The 22,388-nt window shown below is 44.4% G+C and overlaps 1 protein-coding gene across 1 annotated transcript; it reads right to left on the bottom strand.

The window, feature by feature from the left end:
* Nucleotides 1-512: 512 nt before the first annotated feature.
* gamt (guanidinoacetate N-methyltransferase) lies at nt 513-22,116 on the bottom strand. The gene is made up of 6 exons (XM_055658959.1): nt 21,744-22,116; nt 15,745-15,890; nt 14,633-14,696; nt 6,959-7,026; nt 4,466-4,576; nt 513-1,283 (listed from the first exon to the last, which is right to left on the bottom strand). The coding sequence occupies exons 1-6, from the start codon at nt 21,922-21,924 to the stop codon at nt 1,143-1,145; spliced, it is 711 nt and encodes a 236-aa protein (XP_055514934.1). The 5' UTR covers nt 21,925-22,116; the 3' UTR covers nt 513-1,142.
* Nucleotides 22,117-22,388: the final 272 nt, after the last annotated feature.

Genomic DNA, 22,388 nt, shown 5'->3' with positions numbered 1-22,388 from the left:
ATTGCAATTGAAGCTGCCTCAACTACCTCCTCCAGCAGCTCATTCAATACACCCACCATCCTTGATGTTGAAAGGTTACCCTTCAGTTTCCCATTAAATCTTCTCCCCCCCCACCCCCTCACCGTAAACCTGTGTCCTCTGGTTCTCGATTCCCCTACTTTGGGCAAGGGACTGTGTTTAGTGTAGATGGGGCACGTTGGCAAGTTGAGCCCATTTCCATGCAGTATCACTCTATACTGATGTAATAGTTTTCCCAGTAATCTCCCTGACGTACTAGAAATGTGTTTAACATAGACTGGGCGCATTACCCTTTCCCACCTTTTGAGAATTGGGAAAAAGTCCAGTCTGTGTCACAAATAACATTGGCAGCAAGGAACCAGAGTGCTGTGAATGCTTTGGCTGTCGAAAGCTAGCAAAGAGAAATGCCTGGGGAATTGCAGCTAGTTCGTCACCTAGATGAGTAATCGAGACGAGATACCAAATTTATATGCAAGAAAGATGATGCCACAATATTATTTGATTAGATTTTTATTCCAAGCGTCTCTCAGTACAAAGTGGTTGCAACAATGTGCCCAACTCTACTCTCTGGCACTAATTTGTGATCTTCCCCTTCATAGCTATAAAAACTCGTTAAACGCGAGTGGACATACTATTTGGATTCAATTTCGCCTATTGTTAAAATCGTGAATATAAATATTTTCTTGGTTATTGACTTTAAAATCGATAATTGCATCAGTTGTAAGTATAAAGTAACAGCCATAGCCAAGCTTCCTAACGTTAGGATGGCCTTTTGAGATAACTGCATCTATAATCTCCTTGAGTACAATAGACCCTATTCTAAAAATTCTTCCAAATGAAAGTAAGACCTCCAGTGGTTAAGAGTGTAAGGCAAATGTGGGCACAGACACTTTGATGGTCCATAGGCACTTGTACAGTGACTAACCTGATTTCAAAGTGTTTGATACCAATACTCTAGTTTCATTGTGATGAAAGTAGAGTATTCATGTCAACTTGTTTTCCACTTTCAACGTATTCTATGGAACACTATGTTGGAAATGATATGAAATTAATAATTCACGTTCTAAGACCATACTGAATCGCAAAGAGAAATGAATGTTGCTCCTAACAGAGTTTTGGCTTTTTTAGTCCTTCGTTACCAGGGGTGTGATCATCTTTGTGAAAGAGTAGTATCTGCATTCTTTCGGGGGAGTGATGTCCATGACAGTGGTCTTAATGTTCTCCTTCTTGAAGCCAGCGTCCACGAGATGAAATACTTGGGTCTCCTGGACAAGTAAATATGAATGTGACCCTGTAAATAGTGAAACCATACACCACACAGCATATCCCAAAAAGGTCCATTTTATTACAGCAATATAAAATTGTTTTAACATGCAAAGCCCTCTACATTTTATTTTGAATAGTTTGGGTGTTCCCCTAGTAAATGTCAATGGGGCTGGGGAAATAACACATCTCGTCTTGATCATTGCTTATTGGCATCAGGTAAGACAAAGCTTGTAGGCTGTATCTAGAATAAATCTTCTGCAAAAATGTACAATATATCACTAGGCCATTTTGTTCCCGAACAGCTTCACTCCCCTCGCCTGTATATTGTACGACCCATCTGAGTGTGACTGGAATTTTGCTCTTGGGTGAAATTAAATGAAGGTTGTGTTTCACAATCAGTATAAAGTAGATTTGGGCTGTTTGTTTCAGCTAGTGGATAACCACATATCTTCCTTTCTCAAGAAAGTTTATATATTCTGTTGAATAAATAAAGGGAGTCTGAAATTAATGTTCCGTGATGTATCTTTAATTATCACACTCGTCTTTTAAGGCGTTGGTAGTGGTTGAAACTTCGCTGCTGAACCTTAGCACGTGACTGGGACCAAGTGTAAGAATGCTATCCTTTGAATGAAATGTTAAACCAGTGTCCCGTTTGCACTGTGGGAGTTCTCCCTTTGCCCTGTTAACACCTAACCCACGACACAGCAGCAAACAGTTATATTTGCCAGGTAGACACAAAATGTTGGAATAACTCAGTGGGTCGAGACCCTTCTTCAGACCTTTGTCTACCTTCGATTTAAACCAGCATCTGCAGTTCTTTCTTACACAGTTATATTTACCTGATCTTACTGTGAACAAATTCTGATGGTGTTGAGTACTCCTGGCAGTCCTTAAGACACAATAAGCCCTTTAACCTAAGATAGCCACAAAGTATTGGAGTAACTCGGCTGCCTGACCTGCTGAGTTACTCCAGCACTCTGTGTTTATCTTTAGTATAAACCAGCATCAGTAGTTCCTTGTTTTCACAAGCCCTTTAACCTGTTCTTTTAGATCTTTAAATTGCAGAGGATTCATGGCCTTGTGCACCAATTAAATAGTTTTCTCTGCCACCGAGAAACGTAATTCCTTGGAGCACAAGTGGAGATATGACAGCTGTCAGAGACTCAAATGGATATGGTTTAGATCTCCTTTCCAATGTGGCCCTGTGGTGCAGCGGTAGAGTAACTGCCTTACAGCGCCAGGGACCCGGGTTCGATCCCGACTTTGAGTGCTGTCTATACAGAGCTTGTACGTTCTCCCTGTGACTGCGTGGGTTTTCTCTGGGTGCTTCGGTTTCCTTCGACATTCCAAAAACGTGCAGGTTTGTAGGTTAATTCGCTTCTGAAAAATTTCCCTCCGGTGTAGGACAAAACTAGTATGAACGGGTAATCGGTGATCGGCATGGACTCTGGCCACAAGGCCCGTTTCCACGCTGTATAGACCAAGTCTAATAAACATGGTGGCTTTTGCCGTTTAAGCGGAGCTATTAATTAAATATGTACAGTTTACAAATTCGGCCATAATTTAACCTCAAACAGCTGTTTAAATATAGCCCTTTTGGGAAAAAAATCTCCCAACAGTTGATTCATCCCAGGGTTGCACAAAGGCATTGAGACACAGTGCCAGTGAAGTGGGAATAGCGGAGCAACATGGCAAATCTGGCTCTTACTGCCAGTCCCCTCTGACTACACCCATTGCCTGGTTAATTACTGATTGGAGTTACAACTTGGAAACAGGCCCTTCGGCCCAACGTGTCCATGTCGAACAAGATACCCCGCCTACACTAGTCCCGCCAGGTAGCGGGGTAATACAATCTTCTTCTTGCGAATGAATCATAAATAAACCAAAGGAATAGTTAGATCTCAAGCCAGGTGTTGAGCAGCCAGGTTGTTGTCTCTGCGTCAATGTCTGCCAGGCCCTGAGCTCCATTTGGTGGGTGGTAGAGCGGGCACCCGGAGATGACATGGTTGGCTGTCTGTTGTTCTGCTCCACATTCACAGGCTGGGCTCGGGCGGAGGGAGCCCCCATCTCCACATGCTGGCATTGTAATGCCCAACTCCAGTACCAAGTCTGTTGAGCTTCACCCACACTCCTCTGGGGAGGTCAGACCCTGGACAGCTTCTATCTGGTGCAGAGATGTAACTGTGTAATGGAGATGAGGTTGCCTTCCACTCCTGTGACCACTTGGTGGCTATCCAGTGTGCTTTTGTCCCAGTTGGCTGGATGGATGCTAGGAGTTGTTTTCCATGTGGAGCAAAGGGGTGACAGGACTTCAGTCGGGGTGGCCTCTGCTCTCTGCTGATAGCCTGATGGAGGAGGTGATCTGGGTCCATGGCACGACAAGATAATGTCAGAGTTGCTGCATAATACGATGGAACTTTATTTATCCCAGTGGGGAAATTGGTACAATAAAAAGATGTCCAGCCACAATGATTTAATTGAATCTCATTTAATTTAGACTATGTATTTCATACAGTATTTGTCTTAAATGTATTGGACCAAGTGGTTATGATCAGCTGCTATTTGTGGCCATGTTCTAATTTCATCGAGAAGAAGATATAGGAAACTGAAAACTGTGACCTGGATCAAGAAGAGCTTCTTCCCAACAACGATGAAACAAAGAACTGCAGGTAATACACAAAGTGGAGTAACTCAATAGATCAGGCAGCATCTCTGGGGAATAAGGATAGATGATGTCCTTCCTCGTAACAACCATCAGGCTCTTGAACGCTACAAACACCAACTAAACTACAAACCGTCTTGGTTGCACTAGGGACTTTTAAGCTTTTGTTTTGCACTAATATTTTTTTTTAATTATTGAACTTTTGTTTTAATGTTATCTATAATTACTGTGTTTACTGAATAGTTGTGCTGCTGCAAGAATTTCATTGAACTATGATAATGAAATACTCTTGATTCTGTTTTAAACCCATATCTCTACGACCTTAGCCTACCAATAGAGTTAGAATGTATTTCCCTTAGATACAAGCACATGCAAAAATGGCACACTGGGTTTATGGTAGTTTCACTAGAACTGAAACCACAGTTGACCTTTATTTCATAATACAGTTATATTTTTAAGCAGATTTTTCCATTAACAACAGCAGCTTTGGGGAGAAGAGTGAATGTGTTTGATTCCTACCTGGAACATTTTCTCAATGTCATCATACTTGCCCTTCAGCAGCTCTCCCCAGGAGGTGAGGTTGCAATATGTAAGGACACCTCCTGGTTTCAGCAAACGCAAAGCATGTTCCTGTTGGAAAGTTTACACAGAGGTTATCAGTTGCAGTTGGCTGCCTTTTCTCTATATGACCTTAATTGATATTTTAAATGGTTGCCTGATCCAAAATGACATTGCGCACAGAGAGTCAATATGAATCCATTATTATTAGCAATGCATGCATTTATTTCAAGAGGACTGGAATACAACAACAGGGATGTAATGCTGAGGCTCTAAAAGGCTCTTGTCAGACCACATTTGGAGTATTGTGAGCAATTAGATAGATCAGCCATGATTGAATGGCAGAGTAGATTTGATGGGCCGAATGGCCAAATTCTGCTCCTACCACATATAGAGATTAAAACTGGATCTTCTTCTTGCGTATGGCGTGCACAGCCTAAAGTTGTAGGATAACTTGTTCTATTTGATTGTGTATGCCAGGTTGATTGCATTTGTCAAAACAGGGAGGGACTACGTGAAGGTTGCAATCTTCCACCCCAAACTGGACCTAGAAACATAGAAATTAGGTGCAGGAGTAGGCCATTCGGCCCTTCGAGCCTACACCGCCATTCAATATGATCATGGCTGATCATCCAACTCAGTATCCCATACCTGCCTTCTCTCCATACCCCCTGATTTTAGCCACAAGGGCCACATTAATCCCTCTTAAATATGGAGAACTGGCCTCAAGGTCTGTATAGTTCCAGAGTTCACCACTCTAGTTGCGAACTCAAAAGCCGTGCAGTGTATAGTTTAATGAACTCAAAAGCCGTGCAGTTTGCAATGAAAACATTTTCAGAAAACTGAAGTGAATGTGCAACACAAACACAAGGCAAAATGAGGCACAGAGGTTTGAAAATGCATACCTCCAGATTCAGCAACAGTTTCTTCACAGTTTTTAATCGGGCAACTGAACCGTCTTCAGATTCAGATTCAATTTTAATTGTCATTGTCAGTGTACAGTACAGAGACAACGAAATGCAACAAAATTCTCATCAGCCAGAGTGCAGTCCTGACCTCCCATCTGCCTCATTGGAGGCCTTTGAACCATCTTTAATCAGACTTCAATGCTATATCTTTGCACTAAATGCTGTAGCCTTTATCCTTTAATCAAGAACCAGTCTCACTCCCTCTTCTCCCCTCTCTCATCAGGCAAGAGGCATAGAAGTTTGAAAATGCACACCTCCAGATTCTGAGACATTTTCTTCCCAGCTGTTATCAGGCAACTGAACCATCCTACCACCATCTACCACCATCCTACCACCAACTAGAGAGCGGTCCTGATCTACCTCATTGAAGACCCTCGCACTATCTTTAATTGGACTTTACTGGACAGCTTGATTGTATTCATGTAGTCTTGTCTTTGACTGGAGCGCACGCAAACGTGATAATAATGAACTAAACTAACGTGCCATGATGCCTTATCCTAACTACAATCAGATGACCATCATTATACCTGATCTGTTGCTCCACTATCCTGCGGTGCTGTTTGTGGCTGAGCAGTGTACAACGCGCAGTGCTTATCCCACAAGAAACATTCAACCTCTTGCCTCAGTCTCTCCTCTAATCACTTCTCTCCGAGTAGTTATGTTTCATTCAACTCCCAGGAAAAAAAAGTACCTGTGAAATAACTGGGTGAAATAACCGCTTTATCTTGTGTAATTAATTCATGCTCCTGGTTGTACAAAAATGGTTGTACAAAATAGATCAAAAGGACTCCCATTTATAGTTACAGTTTAGTTTACTGTCACATGTATCGAGGTTCAGTGAAAAGCTTTTGTTGCGTGCTAACTAGTCAGCAAAAGTCTAGAAAGACAACACATGATTACAATCAATGCATTTACAGTGTATAGATACATGATATGGGAATGAGGTTTCGTGCAAGGTAAAGCCACCAAAGTCCGATCAAGGATAGTCCGATGGTCATTAAAGAGGTAGATAGTAGTTCAGGACCGCTCTCTAGTTGGTGGTAGGATGGTTCAGTTGCCAGATAACAGCCGGGAAGAAACAGTCTCTGAATCTGGAGGTGTGCGTTTTCAAACTTCTATGCCTCTTGCCTGATGAGAAGAGGGAGTGACCGGGGTGAGACTGGTTCTTGATTAAGGTGGTGATCTTGCCGAGGCAGCGTGAAGTGTAGATGGAATCTGTGGAAGGGAGGTTGGTTGGTGTGATGGTCTGGGCTGCGTACACAGTTCTCTGCAATTTTGCTGCATTCAATGCACGGAACTGTCCCGTTCAATTCAAATCAAAAAAGAACTTTGAAACACCCATAGAAGATTCTAGTTTATGCCCCTGTATCCATCAGAAATAGTTTATTTGATTGTAAATCCTTAACGTGAAATGTTAGTGTAAAACGCATCAAATATACTCCAACTTGCTGCAAAGTGTCTAATTTGGTGTTTTGTCTAGTCTTACCTTAATAAAAGCAAACTGATGTACATGCCAGGTTTCTTCTGACAGAGGGTATGTATCGTAAAGAATGCCTAGAAAGCAAAGAGTTAAGAGAAGAAGTCTTCATTCTATCACCTCCAGAGAGAGAAGCAGCATTTTACCCGACACAAAATGGCACAGCAGCAGAGTTGCTGCCTTTCAGCACCGGAGACCTGGGGTTGATCCTTAAGGGCCAGTCCCACTATACGAGTTTACCCAAGAGCTCTCCCCAGTTTAAAAAATTAAACTCGTGGTAAGTATGTAGAATGTACGTAGTGGGTACGTCGGAGCTTGGGACGTCTCTTAGCGGCTCATAACGCTAACGGCAGGTACTCGGGGAAACACGGTAAGCTCGTGAAGATTTTTCAACATGTTGAAAAATGTCCACAAGAGCCCAGAGTACCTACGAGCGGCTATTACCGTAATTCTCCGAGTTCGAATCGGGAAACTCGGGAGAACTCTTGGATTACCTTGTACAGTGCGACAGGCCCTTAACTACAGGTGCTGTCTGTACAGATTTTGCACATTCTCCCTGTGACCGCATGGGTTTTCTCCGGATGCTCCGGTTTACTCCCACACTCCAAAGATGTACAGGTTTGTAGGTTAATTGGCTAGGGACAATTGTAAACTGCCCCTGGTGTGCAGGATAGTGCTAGTGTACGGGGACCGCTGTTCAGCAGTGGGCCGGAGGACCTATTTCCGTGCTGCATATCTAAATTATCAATGTTTGTACTAAATCCCACATCTTAATTTAGCTTTAGGTGGTAAAGCACCTGTCTTCACACACCTGCCAGTTGAAAGGCAACTTCCTAAACTTGAATTTAGGTACTTTAGAGCCAAGAAATATCTCACTTGGCAAGTCCTTTGCTAACAGGAATTTTCCTGGCAGCAGAAGCTGCAAACCAAATCTCAGCAAGTGTACGAACAATATTAGGACAGTGGAACGTACTCAGTTACCACAAAAGGCACTGAACTAAAAAGGCACTTGTCTTGGAGCTAGTTCGCCCATTGTCTTGGAGCTAGTTCTCCGGCTACTAATCATCGGTATTCTAAATCCTTAGACTAACGAGGTGTGGAGAAATTCTGCCATGCCTCACCATGAATGTTAAACAATTACACATTGCAATTTGAGTAAATAAATACCGTGTCCGAAAAGGTCAAATAGCCAATACTTTTCAAACCCCATTAAAATCGGGCAGCCACGGTGGCGTAGCAGTGGAGTTAGGGTTCGATCCTGATTATGAATACTGTCTGCACGGAGCTTGTACATTCTCCCCGTGACCGCGTGGGTTTTCTCCAAGATCTTCGGTTTCCTCCCACACTCCAAAGACATACAGGTGTGAAGGTTAATTGGCCTGGTATAAATGTAAATTGTCCCTGGTGTGTGTAGGATAGTGTTAATGTCCGGGGATCGCTGGTCCGTGCGGACTCAGTGGGCCGACGTGCCTGTTTCCGCAGTTCATCTCTAAACCAGAAACTAAATTTCATTGTTCTGTTTCGGGACAGACAGTATAACAATAAAACACTCTTGATTTGACTCTTGAGATGCTGGTTTATACAAAACAAAGACACAAAATGCTGGAGTTCTGGCGAACATAGATAAGTGATGATGTGTCAGGTTGGGAGCCTTCTTCAAACTATTTAACTTTCAATCTGAAGAAAACTCCCGACCCGAAACGTCACCTGTCCATGTTCTCCAGAGATGCTGCCTCACCCACAGTTATTCCAGCATTACGTACATTTAACCTAATATTTTATCACTGCCTGTCACATATATGATAGTTACATTTCATTCAATTCCCATGAACTAACGAGAACGTTGAAATAACTGGTTGTAAACCACTTTGTGATGTAATTCATGTTCCTGAATCCATTGGAGATGTTTATTTGATTGTAAAACCTTATCCAGAAATGTCAGTGCAAGATGTATCAAAAATACACCCTCTCTGGGTGTCAGAGGTAATGGGGAGAAGGCAGCAGCACTGGGGTTAGGAGGGAGAGATAGATCAGCCGTGATTGAATGGTAGAGTTGACGATGGGCTGATTGGCCTAATTCTACTCCTATCACTTATGACCGTATGATCTTTCTCCTTACAGACATTTTGGGTGATGAGGTGATGGAGGCAGATACAATCGCGGTGTTTAAGAGGCTTTTAGATAAGTACATGTATATAGAGGGACATGGACCATGTGCAAGCAATGGAGACTAGTTTAATTTGGCATCATGTTCAGCATGGATATCGTGGGCCGAAGGGCCCGTTTCCTGTGCTATACGGTTCGCAGTGTGTCGTCAGACTGAAGAAGAGTCCCAACCTGCAACGGGCAGTGGCACGACGGTAGAATTGCTGCCTTACAGCGTCAGAGACCTGGGTTCGATCTTGACTCGATTCTGACCATGGGTGCTGCCTATATGGATGGAGTTTGTAAGTTCATCCTGTAACCGTGTGGGTTTTCTCTGGGTGCTCCAGTTTCCTCCCACACCCCAGACATGCAGGTTTATAGGTTAATTGGCTTTGACAAAAATTGTAAATTGTCACTAGGTAGGATTGTGCTAGTGTACGGGGGAGTGCTGGTTGGCGCAGACTCGGTGGGCTGAAGGGCCTGTTTCCACGCTGTAACTCCAAAGTGTTGTTAAGTATAAATGTGCTGCTAAGAACAAGTGGTAGCGTCAGGGAGCCAACTGCTTGGTTTAGTCATGTGTCTGTAGCCAGTTATGTTGTTTAGTTTAGTGTAGAGATTTGTCAAAGAGAGATGACATATTTTAACATGGGCACTGGGAAGTGGCTGTGAGGACTAGGAATGGCGGAGAAAGGACCTACAGGTGGGTATGAAGCGCCGTGACAGCGTGTGGTTCACGATCCTGGAGCTTGGAGCCAACGCCACACAATGGTCAACGGCCACAACAACACGCTGCCCAATCCCACGACCAGAGACAACTTCACCCGTGGAAGCAGTGGGAGGATAGGCCCAGTCAGCCGCAGCTGGAAATCCAACCACAGGCAAACCATTCCCCTCCCCTACCAGTACAACATCAACGACGCACCTTCATAGCAAGAGGATTTGAGTAGACAAGCAATGAGGTCCCACTGCAGTTGTACAGGGCCCTGGTGGGACCGCACCTGGAGTATTGGGTGCAGTTCTGGTCTCCTAATTTGAGGAAGGACATTCTCGGCTATTGAGGGAGTGCAGCGGAGGTTCGCCAGTTTAATTCCCAATATGGCGGGACTGTCATATGATGAAAGAATGGATCGACTGGGCTTATATTCACTGGAATTTAGAAGGATGAGAGGTTCCCGATGTTGGAGGAATCCAGAACCAGGGTACACAGTTTAAAAATAAGGGGTAGGCCATTTAGGACTGAGATGAGGAAAAACCTTTTAACCCAGAGAGTTGAGAATCTGTGGAATTCTCTGCCACAAAAGGCAGTGGAGGCCAGTTCTCTGGATGTTTTCAAAAGAGTTAGATGTAGCTCTTATGGCTAACGGAATCAAGGGATATGGGGAGAAAGCAGGAATGTGGTATTGATTTTGGATCAGCCATGATCATATTGAATGGCGGTGCTGGCTCGAAGGGCCAAAGGGCCTACGCCTGCACCTATTTTCTATGTTTCTATCTCGAGCAGATGGACGGATGCCAACCAACCTGTTTTTAAGATACAGCATAGAATCAAGTGCCTACCTTCGGCCCACCAAGCCCACACCGATCGTCGATCATCCACTCACACTAGTCCTGTTATTCCACTTTCTCAACAACTCTCCACACACTAGGGACAATTTACAGAGACCAATTAACCCGAAAACCCGCACGTCTTTGAGACGTGGGAGGAAACCGGAGCGCCCGGAGGAAACCCTAGAGGCAATTTACAGCGACCGATTAACCTACAAACCTGCACGTCTTCGGGTTGAGTGAGGAAACCCACCTGGTCACAAGGAGAACATGCAAACTCCACACAGACAGCACCCAAGGTCAGGATCAAGCCCGGATCTCTGGTGCAACTCTATCACAGTGTTGCCCCAAGACCTGCCAAATTGACCAAAATCCAAATGTCTACCTTTCCAGAATTATCTTAGACTAGGTATCTGGAACATTGCCGTTCTTCCCCACCAGGCCCAACCCCACTCCCTAAATTAAGCTACACAAAATTGCTGGGGAAACTCAGCGGGTGCAGCAGCATCTATGGAGCGAAGAAAATAGGCAACGTTTCAGGCAGAAACCCTTCTTCAGACTGATGGGGGGTGGGAGGGGAGAAGGAAGGGAAAAGGGGAGGAGGAGGAGCCCGAGGGCAGGGGGATGGGAGGAGACAGCTCGAGGGTTAAGGAAGGGGAGGGGACAGCAAGGGCTAGCAAAATTGGGAGAATTCAACATTCATGCCATCAGGATGCAAGCAACCCAGGCGGAATATGAGGTGCTGTTCCTCCAATTTCCAGTGTTGCTCACTCTGGCAATGGAGGAGACCTCTAAACTAAGCTGCAAGGTACAAACAGGTATCCTAACTGCGATGGGCTAACTCAGCAGAGGCAGAAGAATGCTTCTCACAGCCTCAACATGGTTCAGTATCTAAACATACTGAGCAGTTAGAGGGTGGTGAATCTGTGGAATTAATTTGCCACTGACAGCTGTGGAGGCCAAGTCAATGGATATTTTTAAGGCGGAGATTTACAGATTCTTGATTAGTACGTGTGTCAGGGGTTATGGGGAGAAGGCAGGAGAATGGTGTTGAGAGGAAAAGATAGATCAGCCATGAATGAATGATGTAGTAGATGGGCCGAATGGCCTAATTCTGCTCCTATAACTGATGAACATGAGCTGTGATCGAATCGCGGAGTCGACTCAATGTGCCAAATGACCTAATTCTTCTCCTGGAACTTATGAAGTTATGATCTTATGAACAAGAATAATCCCCTTTAAGTGTTATGAATCTGACCTCCTCATTATAATCTACTTAAGCCAGTGCAAGATATTCAGGTGTCCCACATTGAAAGGGTCATTCATCATTCGATACGATTTATATGGAATACGATTTACCTGTTTGTACCTTCCCTCAGGCCATCAGATTACTCAACACACTCAAGAAAATTCCATGAACATTTAACTTTAACTCAATGTCTGCAGTATGCTATTTGCACTTTTCTTTCTATATTGCACTTTAATAACATACCTCAAAATTTTACTACAGTCTGGCACACTGAATATTTTAAATAATGTATGTTGTCTATCTTATTGGTATATTGTCTGTCTGTGTTATAAATATTACTTGCACATTTGGAGTATGGGGAAACGCAATTTAAATCCAATTTATTTGAATTGACAATAAAGTTTACTTTGAACTTTGAACTTGCAGGTTCTCCATATTCTACACTCAATATAAAACAGGTCAACACCCAATGGATGTTTCAGACATTGGATATTATCAGCAGCAACACCAAATACAAAATGTAGCATTCATATCAGTTGCAGTTACTCCACCACTTTGTGTCCATCTTTATTCTTTATTATTAGAGAAGCTGCTGGTGTCCTTCTACCGCTGCTCCATCGAGAGTGTGCTGGCGTACTGTATAACCACATGGTATGCCAGCTGCTCTGCAGCGGACAGGAGAGCCCTTCAAAGGGTCATCAACACCGCACAAACAATCACTGGCTGCCCACTGCCTTCCCTGAAGGACATCTTCAGCTCTCGCTGCCTTGGCAGGGCAGCCAACATCCTGAAGGACCCTACCCACCCTGGACACAACCTGTTCCACCTGCTGCCCTCTGGCAGATGGTACAGGTCTTTCAAAACTCGCACAAACAGACTCAGAGACAGCTTCTACCCCATAGCCATACGTGAACTTAACAATGCAAAATAAGAAATAACACTCACATTCAACTGAATGGTTCTACCTTAGCTGCTATTGTTATTTATCTGTAATTTTTTTTAATATGTATATATTTTTACCTTTTCTTATATATTTAAAATTGCTCTTGTGAATCGCACCTTGGGATTGACTTTTAAATTTGGTTGTACCATGTGCAATGACAATAAAGAGATTCATTCATTCGGACCTGTTGTCAATTTACGTTCAATAGATCTACTTTCCAAGAGATGATATTTTTATTCTTGGAAGTAATCGCCCCCTCTCCCATTTCAGCCGTGACTTCGGCTGCCGTGAAATTCCATTCCTTATACTCTCCACAATTTCCTTTAAGACTTCTTGAAGGGTGACACGATGGCGCAGCGGTAGAGTTGCTGTGTTACAGCGCCAGTGACCCGGCTTCGATCCTGATTACGGGCGCTGTCTGTACGGAGTTTGTACGTTCTCCCCGTGACCTGTGTGGGTTTCCTCCAGGAGCTTTAGAAGGATGAGGGGGAATCTTATAGAAACATATAACATTATAAAAGGACTGGACAAGCTAGATGCAGGAAAAATATTCAAAATGTTGGGCGAGTCCAGAACTAGGGGACACAGTCTTGGAATAAAGGGGAGGCCATTTAAGACTGAGGTGAGAAAAAACCTTTTCACCCAGAGAGTTGTGAATTTGTGGAATTCCCTCCCACAGAGGGCAGTGGAGGCCAAATCACTGGATGGATTTAAGAGAGAGTTAGATAGAGCTCTTGGGGCTAGTGGAATCAAGGGATATGGGGAGAAGGCAGGCACGGGTTATTGATTTGGGACGATCTGCCATGATCACAATGAATGGCGGTGCTGGCTCAAAGGGCCGAATGGCCTCCTCCTGCACCTCATTTCTATGTTTCTATGAGCTCCGGTTTCCTCCCACACTCCAAAGACGTACAGGTTTGTAGGTTGACTGGCTTGGCATAATTGTAAATTGTCCCTAGTGTGTTGGATAGTGTCCAGTGTGTGGGGATCGCTGGTCGGGGCAGACTCGGTGGGCTGAAGGGCCTGTTTCCGCGCTGTATCTTTAAACTAAACTAAGCCTCCCTCCATCACTAAACCTTTGGTCATCTCCCAATCTCCTTGGGAATGTTTTACCACATTAGTGAAATTAGTTAACATAGGATTTGAGTATAGGAGCAGAGAGGTTCTACTGCAGTTGTACAGGGTCTTGGTGAGACCACACCTGGAGTATTGTGTACAGTTTTGGTCTCCAAATCGGAGGAAGGACATTATTGCCATAGAGGGAGTGCAGAGACGGTTCACCAGACTGATCCTGGGATGTCAGGACTGTCTTATGAAGAAAGACTGGATAGACTTGGTTTATACTCTCTAGAATTTAGAAAATTGAGAGGGGATCTTATAGAAACTTACAAAATTCTTAAGGGGTTGGACAGGCTAGATGCAGGAAGATTGTTCCCGATGTTAGGGAAGTCAGAACAAGGGGTCAAGCTTAAGGATGAATCCTTTAAAACCGAGATGAGAAGAACTTTTTTGGGATGAACACTCTCTGCCCAGAGGGTAGTTGAGGCCAGTTCATTGGCTATATTTAAGAGGGAGTTAGAACAACAGGGGGTATGGAGAGAAGGCAGGTACGGGATACTGAGTTGGATGATCAGCCATGATCATATTGAATGGCGGTGCAGGCTCGAAGGGCCGAATGGCCTACTGTGCACCTAATTTCTATGACTGTTTCTATAGTCAACAGACAATCAGAATCCTAAGTTTGGACATTTACAATTGCTGAATTTTTTTCCTCTAAAAAGGAGGGATTTGTCAAACTTACCATCAAAATGTGAATCTGGTAACGTTGGGATAACATCCTCCCAGAGTCCTTTGAGAGGAACAACCTATAACAAAAAATGGATGTAACGTTAATGTTATGTGCCAATTCTGACTGCTTTTTCACAATTATTGGACATTTACCAGGAAAATGGAATGTAACTGTCGATTGATACCTTTATAATGACAGACTTACACCCTGATAATGCTTCATAGTCTTTATTAACTACATAACAAGCACAACATATCGCTTGCACGTTCCACTTATACTAAAGGAATGCAGCAAGCAGTGATAACTGAAAAGCTAGTGGGTGAAACTACAAGTGCATGACTCATAACATGAATCGGGAATCTACAGTGACTACATTGAAAAACAGATCAAATCACCTGGTGATGGTCAGTAATATTCCTCGTTCTATCATCTTTACCATATATAGTCTTGTGTATGTATGTATAATAGTATCTTCAGGTGCTTAAAAAACATTACAAAGCTTCCCACATCGTGTTACTTTGAAGTGACAATCTAATTTTGGCTAGAATTATTCTGCTTTCAAGCACCTTCAGTTTTTTGTCGAGACGAGTTGAGTTGATACATTTGTGTTACAATATTGTCTCCCTCTCTGGGCTTTTGGATTTGAATCTAATCAAACAGGATGCCTCCAATGTCAGAGAGTTTTCCCTTCTCTGCTACTCCTTCTAAGTCCAACCTTACGGTTATGGGGAGAAGGCAAGAGAATGAATGGGGGTGAATGGGAAAAATAGATTTAGAGATGCAGCGTGAAAACAGGCCCTTCGGCCCACTGGAATGTGGGAAGAAACCGTAGAAGCACCTGGAGAAAACTAACGTGGTCACAGGGAGAACGTACAAACTCCACACAGACAGCAGCCGAGGTCAGGATCGAACCCGGGTCTTTGGCACTACGAGGCAACAGATCTACCAGCTGCGCCACTGTGCCACCCGTGATCGAATGGCGGAGTAGACCCGACGGGCCGAATGGCCTCATTCTGCTCCTCTGTCTTGTGGTCTTAAACCATAAAAGGAGCAGTGATAAAAAAATAAATTAAGTTGCTGGAAAACATGCTGATAATGGAATGGGGTGCTGAGAGGGCACTCACCTTGTGAGGTTGTTCCTTTGTCCACTCCTCCAGCCGCTTAAATACACCTTCATTGCATTCAATGATCCAGTGCTCATCGATATTTAACGACTCAATCTTAGTGGCAGCAATTGCCATGCCAAACCCGATCTCCAGAACTCGGCCTCCTAGCCCAAGAGAAAACAAGTGGTTTCACTGGTGTTTCTCCCTTCCACCTTAGTTACACTTCACACAGCACATGGAACACAATACAACACAGGAACAGGCCCTTCAGCCCACAATGTCCATGCCGAACATGATGCCAGGTAAACTCATCTGCCCACACATAGAAAATAGGTGCAGTTGTAGGCCATTCGGCCCGTAAGCCCATTCAATATGATCATAGCTGATCATCCAAGATCAGTACCCTGTTCCTGCTTCCTGCCCATATCCCTTGATTCCATTAGTCCTAAGAGCTCTATCTAACTCTCCCTTGAAAACATCCAGTGAATCACTGCCTTCTGTGACAGAGAATTCCACAGATTCACAACTCTGGGCGAAAACATGTTTCCTCATCTCAGTCCAAAATGACCTATTCTTAAACTGTGACCCTCTGGTTCTGGACTACCCCAACATCGGAAAAAAAAATTTCCTGCATCCAGCCTGTCCAATCACCTTAAGAATTTTATATGTTTTTATAATATAGATGTTTCTATAATATAGCCCAGTCGATGCATTATTTCATCACTAATCCATATCCCTCTGTGACTTTCTAAAAGGCCACATATCTCATATTTGGTGTCTCATATCAGGTCTCATATCTGCGCCACCACCCTTGGCAGCACGTTCTAGACACCCAATAACTCTGCGTTAAAACGTTTGCCCGATACAACTCCTTTAAACTTTGCCCCTTCAAGCTATGGCGTCCAGTCTTTGACAACTCCACCCTGGGAAAAACGGTTCTGACTGCCTACCCTTTATAGAAACATAGAAACATAGAAATTAGGTGCAGGAGTAGGCCATTCGGCCCTTCGAGCCTGCACCGCCATTCAATATGATCATGGCTGATCATCCAACTCAGTATCCCGTACCTGCCTTCTCTCTATACCCTCTGATCCCCTTAGCCCCAAGGGCCACATCTAACTCCCTCTTAAATATAGCCAATGAACTGGCCTCGACTACCCTCTGTGGCAGGAGAGTTCCAGAGATTCACCACTCTCTGTGTGAAAAAAGTTCTTCTCATCTCGGTTTTAAAGGATTTCCCCTTTATCCTTAAGCTGTGACCCCTTGTCCTGGACTTCCCCAACATCGGGAACAATCTTCCTGCATCTAGTCTGTCCAACCCCTTAAGAATTTTGCAAGTTTCTATAAGATCCCCTCTCAATCTCCTAAATTCTAGAGAGTATAAACCAAGTCTATCCAGTCTTTCTTCATAAGACAGTCCCGACATCCCATGAATCAGTCTGGTGAACCTTCTCTGCACTCCCTCTATGGCAATAATGTCCTTCCTCAGATTTGGAGACCAAAACTGTACGCAATACTCCAGGTGTGGTCTCACCAAGACCCTGTACAACTGCAGTAGAACCTCCCTGCTCCTATACTCAAATCTATATTATCTTTGGACTTTAGAGATAATGTGCAGAATCAGGCCCTTTGGCCCCACCGAGTCCGCACCGATCAGCGATCACCCCGTACAGTAGCACTATCGTTCACACTAGAGACAATTTATCATTCGTAGTGAAGCCAATTAACCTATAGAGTGAGGGAGGAAACCGGAACACCCAGGAAACCCCACGTAGTCACAGAGAGAACGTACAAACTCCATACAGACAGCACCCATAGTCAGGATTGAACCTGGGTCTCTGGAGCTGTAAGGCAGCAACTCTACCGCTATGCCACCGTGCCACCCTCTGTGGGCCAGTGCACCTGTTGCTAATACCCTCTAATCCAGGCGCCATTCTGCACCCTTTCCAAAGCCATCTCCTTCCTATAGTGTCACCAGCCCAGTGTCCTCACTTCTACCACTCTAGATACAGAGGAAATCTGTGTCACAGCTACAAATGTGATTGTGGTTACTTGCTACAGCAACGACAGGCTGGAACCCACCGCGGTGACTGGGGATTTTTTAAATCAATGAAATCCTAGACATGCCACCCTCTGAAATTGAAAGCCACTCGCTCACATTCAATAAATACCAGCCCTGTTGGCACATCATGAATGAATTCGACAGCTGGAGCACTGCCCGCAAGTTGACAGCTGCTGGGTTCGTTTAGTTTACTTTAGAGATAGTGTGGAAACAGGCCCTTCGGCCCACTAGATCCATTCCGACCAGCAATCACCCGTACACTAATTCTGTCCTACACACTCGAAGCCAATTAACCTACAAATCTGCATGTCTTTAGAACGCGAGAGGAAACCAGAGCACCCGGAGAAAACCCACACAGGTCACTGGGAGAACGTGCACACTCCGTACAGACAGCACCTGTAGTCAGGATCGGACCTGGGTCTATGGAGCTATAAGGCGGTATCTCTAACGCTGCTCTATTCTGCCCAGCAACTATCAGGCTATTAAACACTGTCCACATTGCCAAACCTGCTCAGCTTCCAAATGTCTCCAATTCAATTACATAAGCATGCCTTGAGCTCAGGCAAGTGTCATAGAGTCATAAAACATGGAAACAGACCCTTCGGCCCAATTTCCCAATGCTAACCAAGATGCCCCATCCACATTAATCACCTGCCTGCATTTTGACCATATCCCACTGAACCATTCCTATCCATGTACCTGTCCAAATATCTTTTAAATTTTGTTATAGAACCTACCTCAACTACCTCCTCTGGCAGTTTGCTCCATATACCCACCACTCTCTGTGTATTTGAAGGTTTGACAGATAATTTTAGATTCAGTAAGCACAGAAAAAAAAAACAAACCCCGATTATTTATATTAACTGAAACAATCTTATTTGCAATCTCACTGGCTCTCCACTCTGCATTGGACCACTTGGACAATAACAGGCTGTCATTCACCGACTAAAAAAGAAAAGAGATAAAGTGCTGGAGTAACTCAGTCGGTCAGGCAGCATTTCTGTTGAACATGCATAGGTGATGTTTCAGGTCAGGAAACAGAAACATAGAAAATAGGTGCAGGAGTAGGCCATTCAGCCCTTCGATCTAGCACCTCCACTCAATAGGATTATGGCTGATCATCCAGAATCAGTACCCCTTTTCTGATTTCTCCCCATATCCCTTGATTGTGTTAGCTCCAAGAGCTATATCCAACTCTCTTGAATACATCCAGTGGATTGGCTTCCACTGCCTTTTGTGGCAGAGAATTCCACAGATTCACAACTCTCTGGCTGGAAAGGTTTTTCCTCATCTCAGTCCTAAATGGCCTACTCCTTAATCTTAAACTGTGACCCCCTGGATCTGAACTCCCTCAACATGTTTCCCACAGTTTAAGGACATTTCTGAAAACTGATTGTGGAAGGGAGAGCAAGCTGGGAGAAAGGGGAGGTAGGACTAAGCGTGGCAAGTGTTGTTCATCGACTACAACTCCGCGTTCAACACCATCATCCTTTCTAAATGTATCATCAAACTCAGAGAACTGGACCTTTGCTCATTCCTCTGTAAAACTGAATCTTTGACTTCCTCAATCCGCAGACCACAATCGATACAATTTGGCAACAACGCTGCTTCCTCAATGACCGTCAGCTGTGTGCTCAGTCCCTTACTCTGCTCTCTCTATAGGGTGATTTCACCAAAGGTCAAATGAGCGTAACTGAAATTCTTGACTTCCTCAATCCGTAAGTGAATGGGGAAACACGACCACCCGTTAAAAAATCGATTTTTGACAATTTTTGGCACAGCGACCTAAATTTTCAGGCGCTGAGGCTTCCTGAATGAAAGCCCGTCAGCTGACAATTGCCGTGGTGATTTTTAAGCCCCTTACTGCTCGCTCTCTCTATAATGCCTTACTTTTGATGAAATTCAGCGAGCAAACGTGACAATTCCCGATATTTTGGATCTTAAAATCACCACTGCAATTGTCAGCTGTTCATTTCCCAGCCACTTCAGTTCCCTCTTGTAAATTACCTCACTTTTATCTTTTGTTTTGCCAACAATGGTCGCTGTGTTCAGGGTTAGAAAAATTTCAGCTCAAAAATCGGCCGTTTTCCATGTTTTTAACGGGTGGGAAAATGCGTGTTTCCCCATTCACTTACATGTACCAAACTGAGAGATGTCCTCCAGTCAGAATTTTCGGTCACGTGAGGGGGGATCTACGCTCATTTGACCTTTGGTGAAATCACCCTATACTCCTGACTGCTCCACCACCATCTTTAGATGTGCCAACAATGCTACTGTTGTTAGACGAATAATGGGTAACAGTGAGTCACAGTACAGGAGGGTGATGGATAATATGCTTGGGTGAGGCCAGGATAACAATCTTGCTCAGTGTCAGCAAGACCAAGGAGCTGATTGTTGACTTTAGAAGGGGACAGTGGAAGATCTATGAACTGATCTTCATTGACGGGAGGGCAGTGGAGAGTTTCCTGAGGGGAGAACATTTTGTTGGTACAGCAATACATTGACAGCTACAGGCTCCTGGGCATGCACATCACTGAGAATCTGTCCTGAGCCCATTATTGTTCATTTATTTAGACCCAAATGCTGGAGAAACTCAGCAGGACAGGCAGCATCTCTGGAGAGAAGGACTGGGTCCAGACCTTTCTTCAGACTCTGCCAAACAGAAGTGCCCCCCTCCCTTCCTGCACTTTCCCTACACCCGCTAAGACATTTGCAAGGACAGGCCCTGGTGTGCTAGGCATTCAAATCCCAGTCTTAATTTGGTTGGGATCAATGACCTGCTACTTCTCCCTCAAAAATATGGCCATGCACTTGTGTCCTGAAAGTATCGCTGAATGAACAGAAATATTCCCCCTCTAAAATTAGTTTGTTGCAACAGGAGTTATTTTTAAGTTTGCCACAGGGAGTTAGTGGCGAACAAGGAGTAAAACTTCCCACAGACAGTCTGGGGTGAAAACCGGCCCACTGCTGTAGCAATGTGACCTAAATGTTGGTACCAGTATGTCAGTGCCGACCAATGTTTGCATTGTAAGATGCTAAACTACAGTTACGCTGAACTACTAGTTACTAGATTGTTACTTACTACCGTGCTAGTAACTACATCGCTGGTAAAACCTACAGTGTTAGTAACACCCGCAATGCTAATTACTGTAGTGCTAGTTACCACACGTCAGTTACATAGAAACATAGAAATTAGGTGCAGGAGTAGGCCATTCGGCCCTTCGAGCCTGCACCGCCATTCAATATGATTATGGCTGATCATCCAACTCAGTATCCCGTACCTGCCTTCTCTCCATACCCACTGATCCCCTTAGCCACAAGGGCCACATCTAAATCCCTCTTAAATATAGCCAATGAACTGGCCTCAACTACCCTCTGTGGCAGAGAGTTCCAGAGATTCACCACTCTCTGTGTGAAAAAAAGTTCTTCTCATCTCGGTTTTAAAGGATTTCCCCCTTATCCTTAAGCTGTTACAATAGCGCTAGTTAGAACAGTGCTAGTTACTGTAGTGCTAGTTAGAACAGTGTTAGTTAAATAACGCTAGTTGCTGTACCTCGAGTAAAACACGCAGTGCTAGTAAAACAAATAGTGCTAGTAAGTACAAGAGTTAGTAAAACAAACTGCTAGTTATTGCAGCGCTGGTAACATAAACTGCACTAGTTACAACAATGCTACTAAAACAGTGCTAAAAACAAACAGTGCCAGTAAAACAAGCGGCGCTGGTCACTACAGTGCTAGTAAACCACTGTCATTCTTCCAATAAAACAGTTGTAGTAAAGCAGCTGCAATGTCCTAGTACAACAGCTGCATTGTGAGCCGCGCTGGTGAAACCGGCTCCCTGCTGTAATAGTGGGACATGGACGCCTACACATCTCAGTGCTGGCGGCAATGTGTTGCATTATAAGAGGGGCCTGAGCCGGCCAGGGCAGTGGGAGGCAGCGGGGCTACACCTTACCTTTAGAGGCTGCGGCGACAGCCAGGGAATGCATGAACGGAGTCTCCCAGCGCTCCATGACTGGTTTCCCCAGGATCTCTAAGTGGGCATCGGACTCATCGTACTCGGCGTGGGCGAGCCTCCAGTCGGTTTTACAATCCTCTCCCTGGGAGAAGATGGGGGTCTTGATCTCTGCACTCATGTCTCCGGCGGCGACTAGGGGAGGAGGGCGGGCGGCTGGGATAGTTATAAGCTCCTGTCTCTTTGCGCTGACCTTGCACGCTGCTCCTGCCCCGCCTCTTCCATGGGAACATAATCCCTGCCCATAACTGTAAAGCCGTGTGTGCAATCCAAGGCTGGCACTTTATACCAAAGATCCACAGTGTTGCCTTAGCGTGCTGATCAACACCCACACCCATTGCATGTCTTACACTAGTTGTGATCCCCACCACGCAGAAGCTGCTCGGTTTTAGTTGTGTTCTCATCTTGCAGGGCAAGAAATTGCAGCCAATTGTGGACACAACCCAGACCATCAGACAAACCAACCTCCCCTCCCATTCCTTCTCTCCAGAAATGCTGCCTGTCCCGCTGAGTTACACCAGCACTTTGTCTACCTCCCTACTATTGACTCCATTTATTAGCAATGTTGCAAAATTTAAAAAATCA

The sequence above is a fragment of the Leucoraja erinacea genome, chromosome 29, assembly GCF_028641065.1.
Source record: "Leucoraja erinacea ecotype New England chromosome 29, Leri_hhj_1, whole genome shotgun sequence".
In the NCBI taxonomy this organism is placed as follows: domain Eukaryota; kingdom Metazoa; phylum Chordata; class Chondrichthyes; order Rajiformes; family Rajidae; genus Leucoraja; species Leucoraja erinaceus.
Note: the sequence above shows the minus strand (reverse complement) of the source record. Positions and strands in the feature narration are given on the sequence as shown.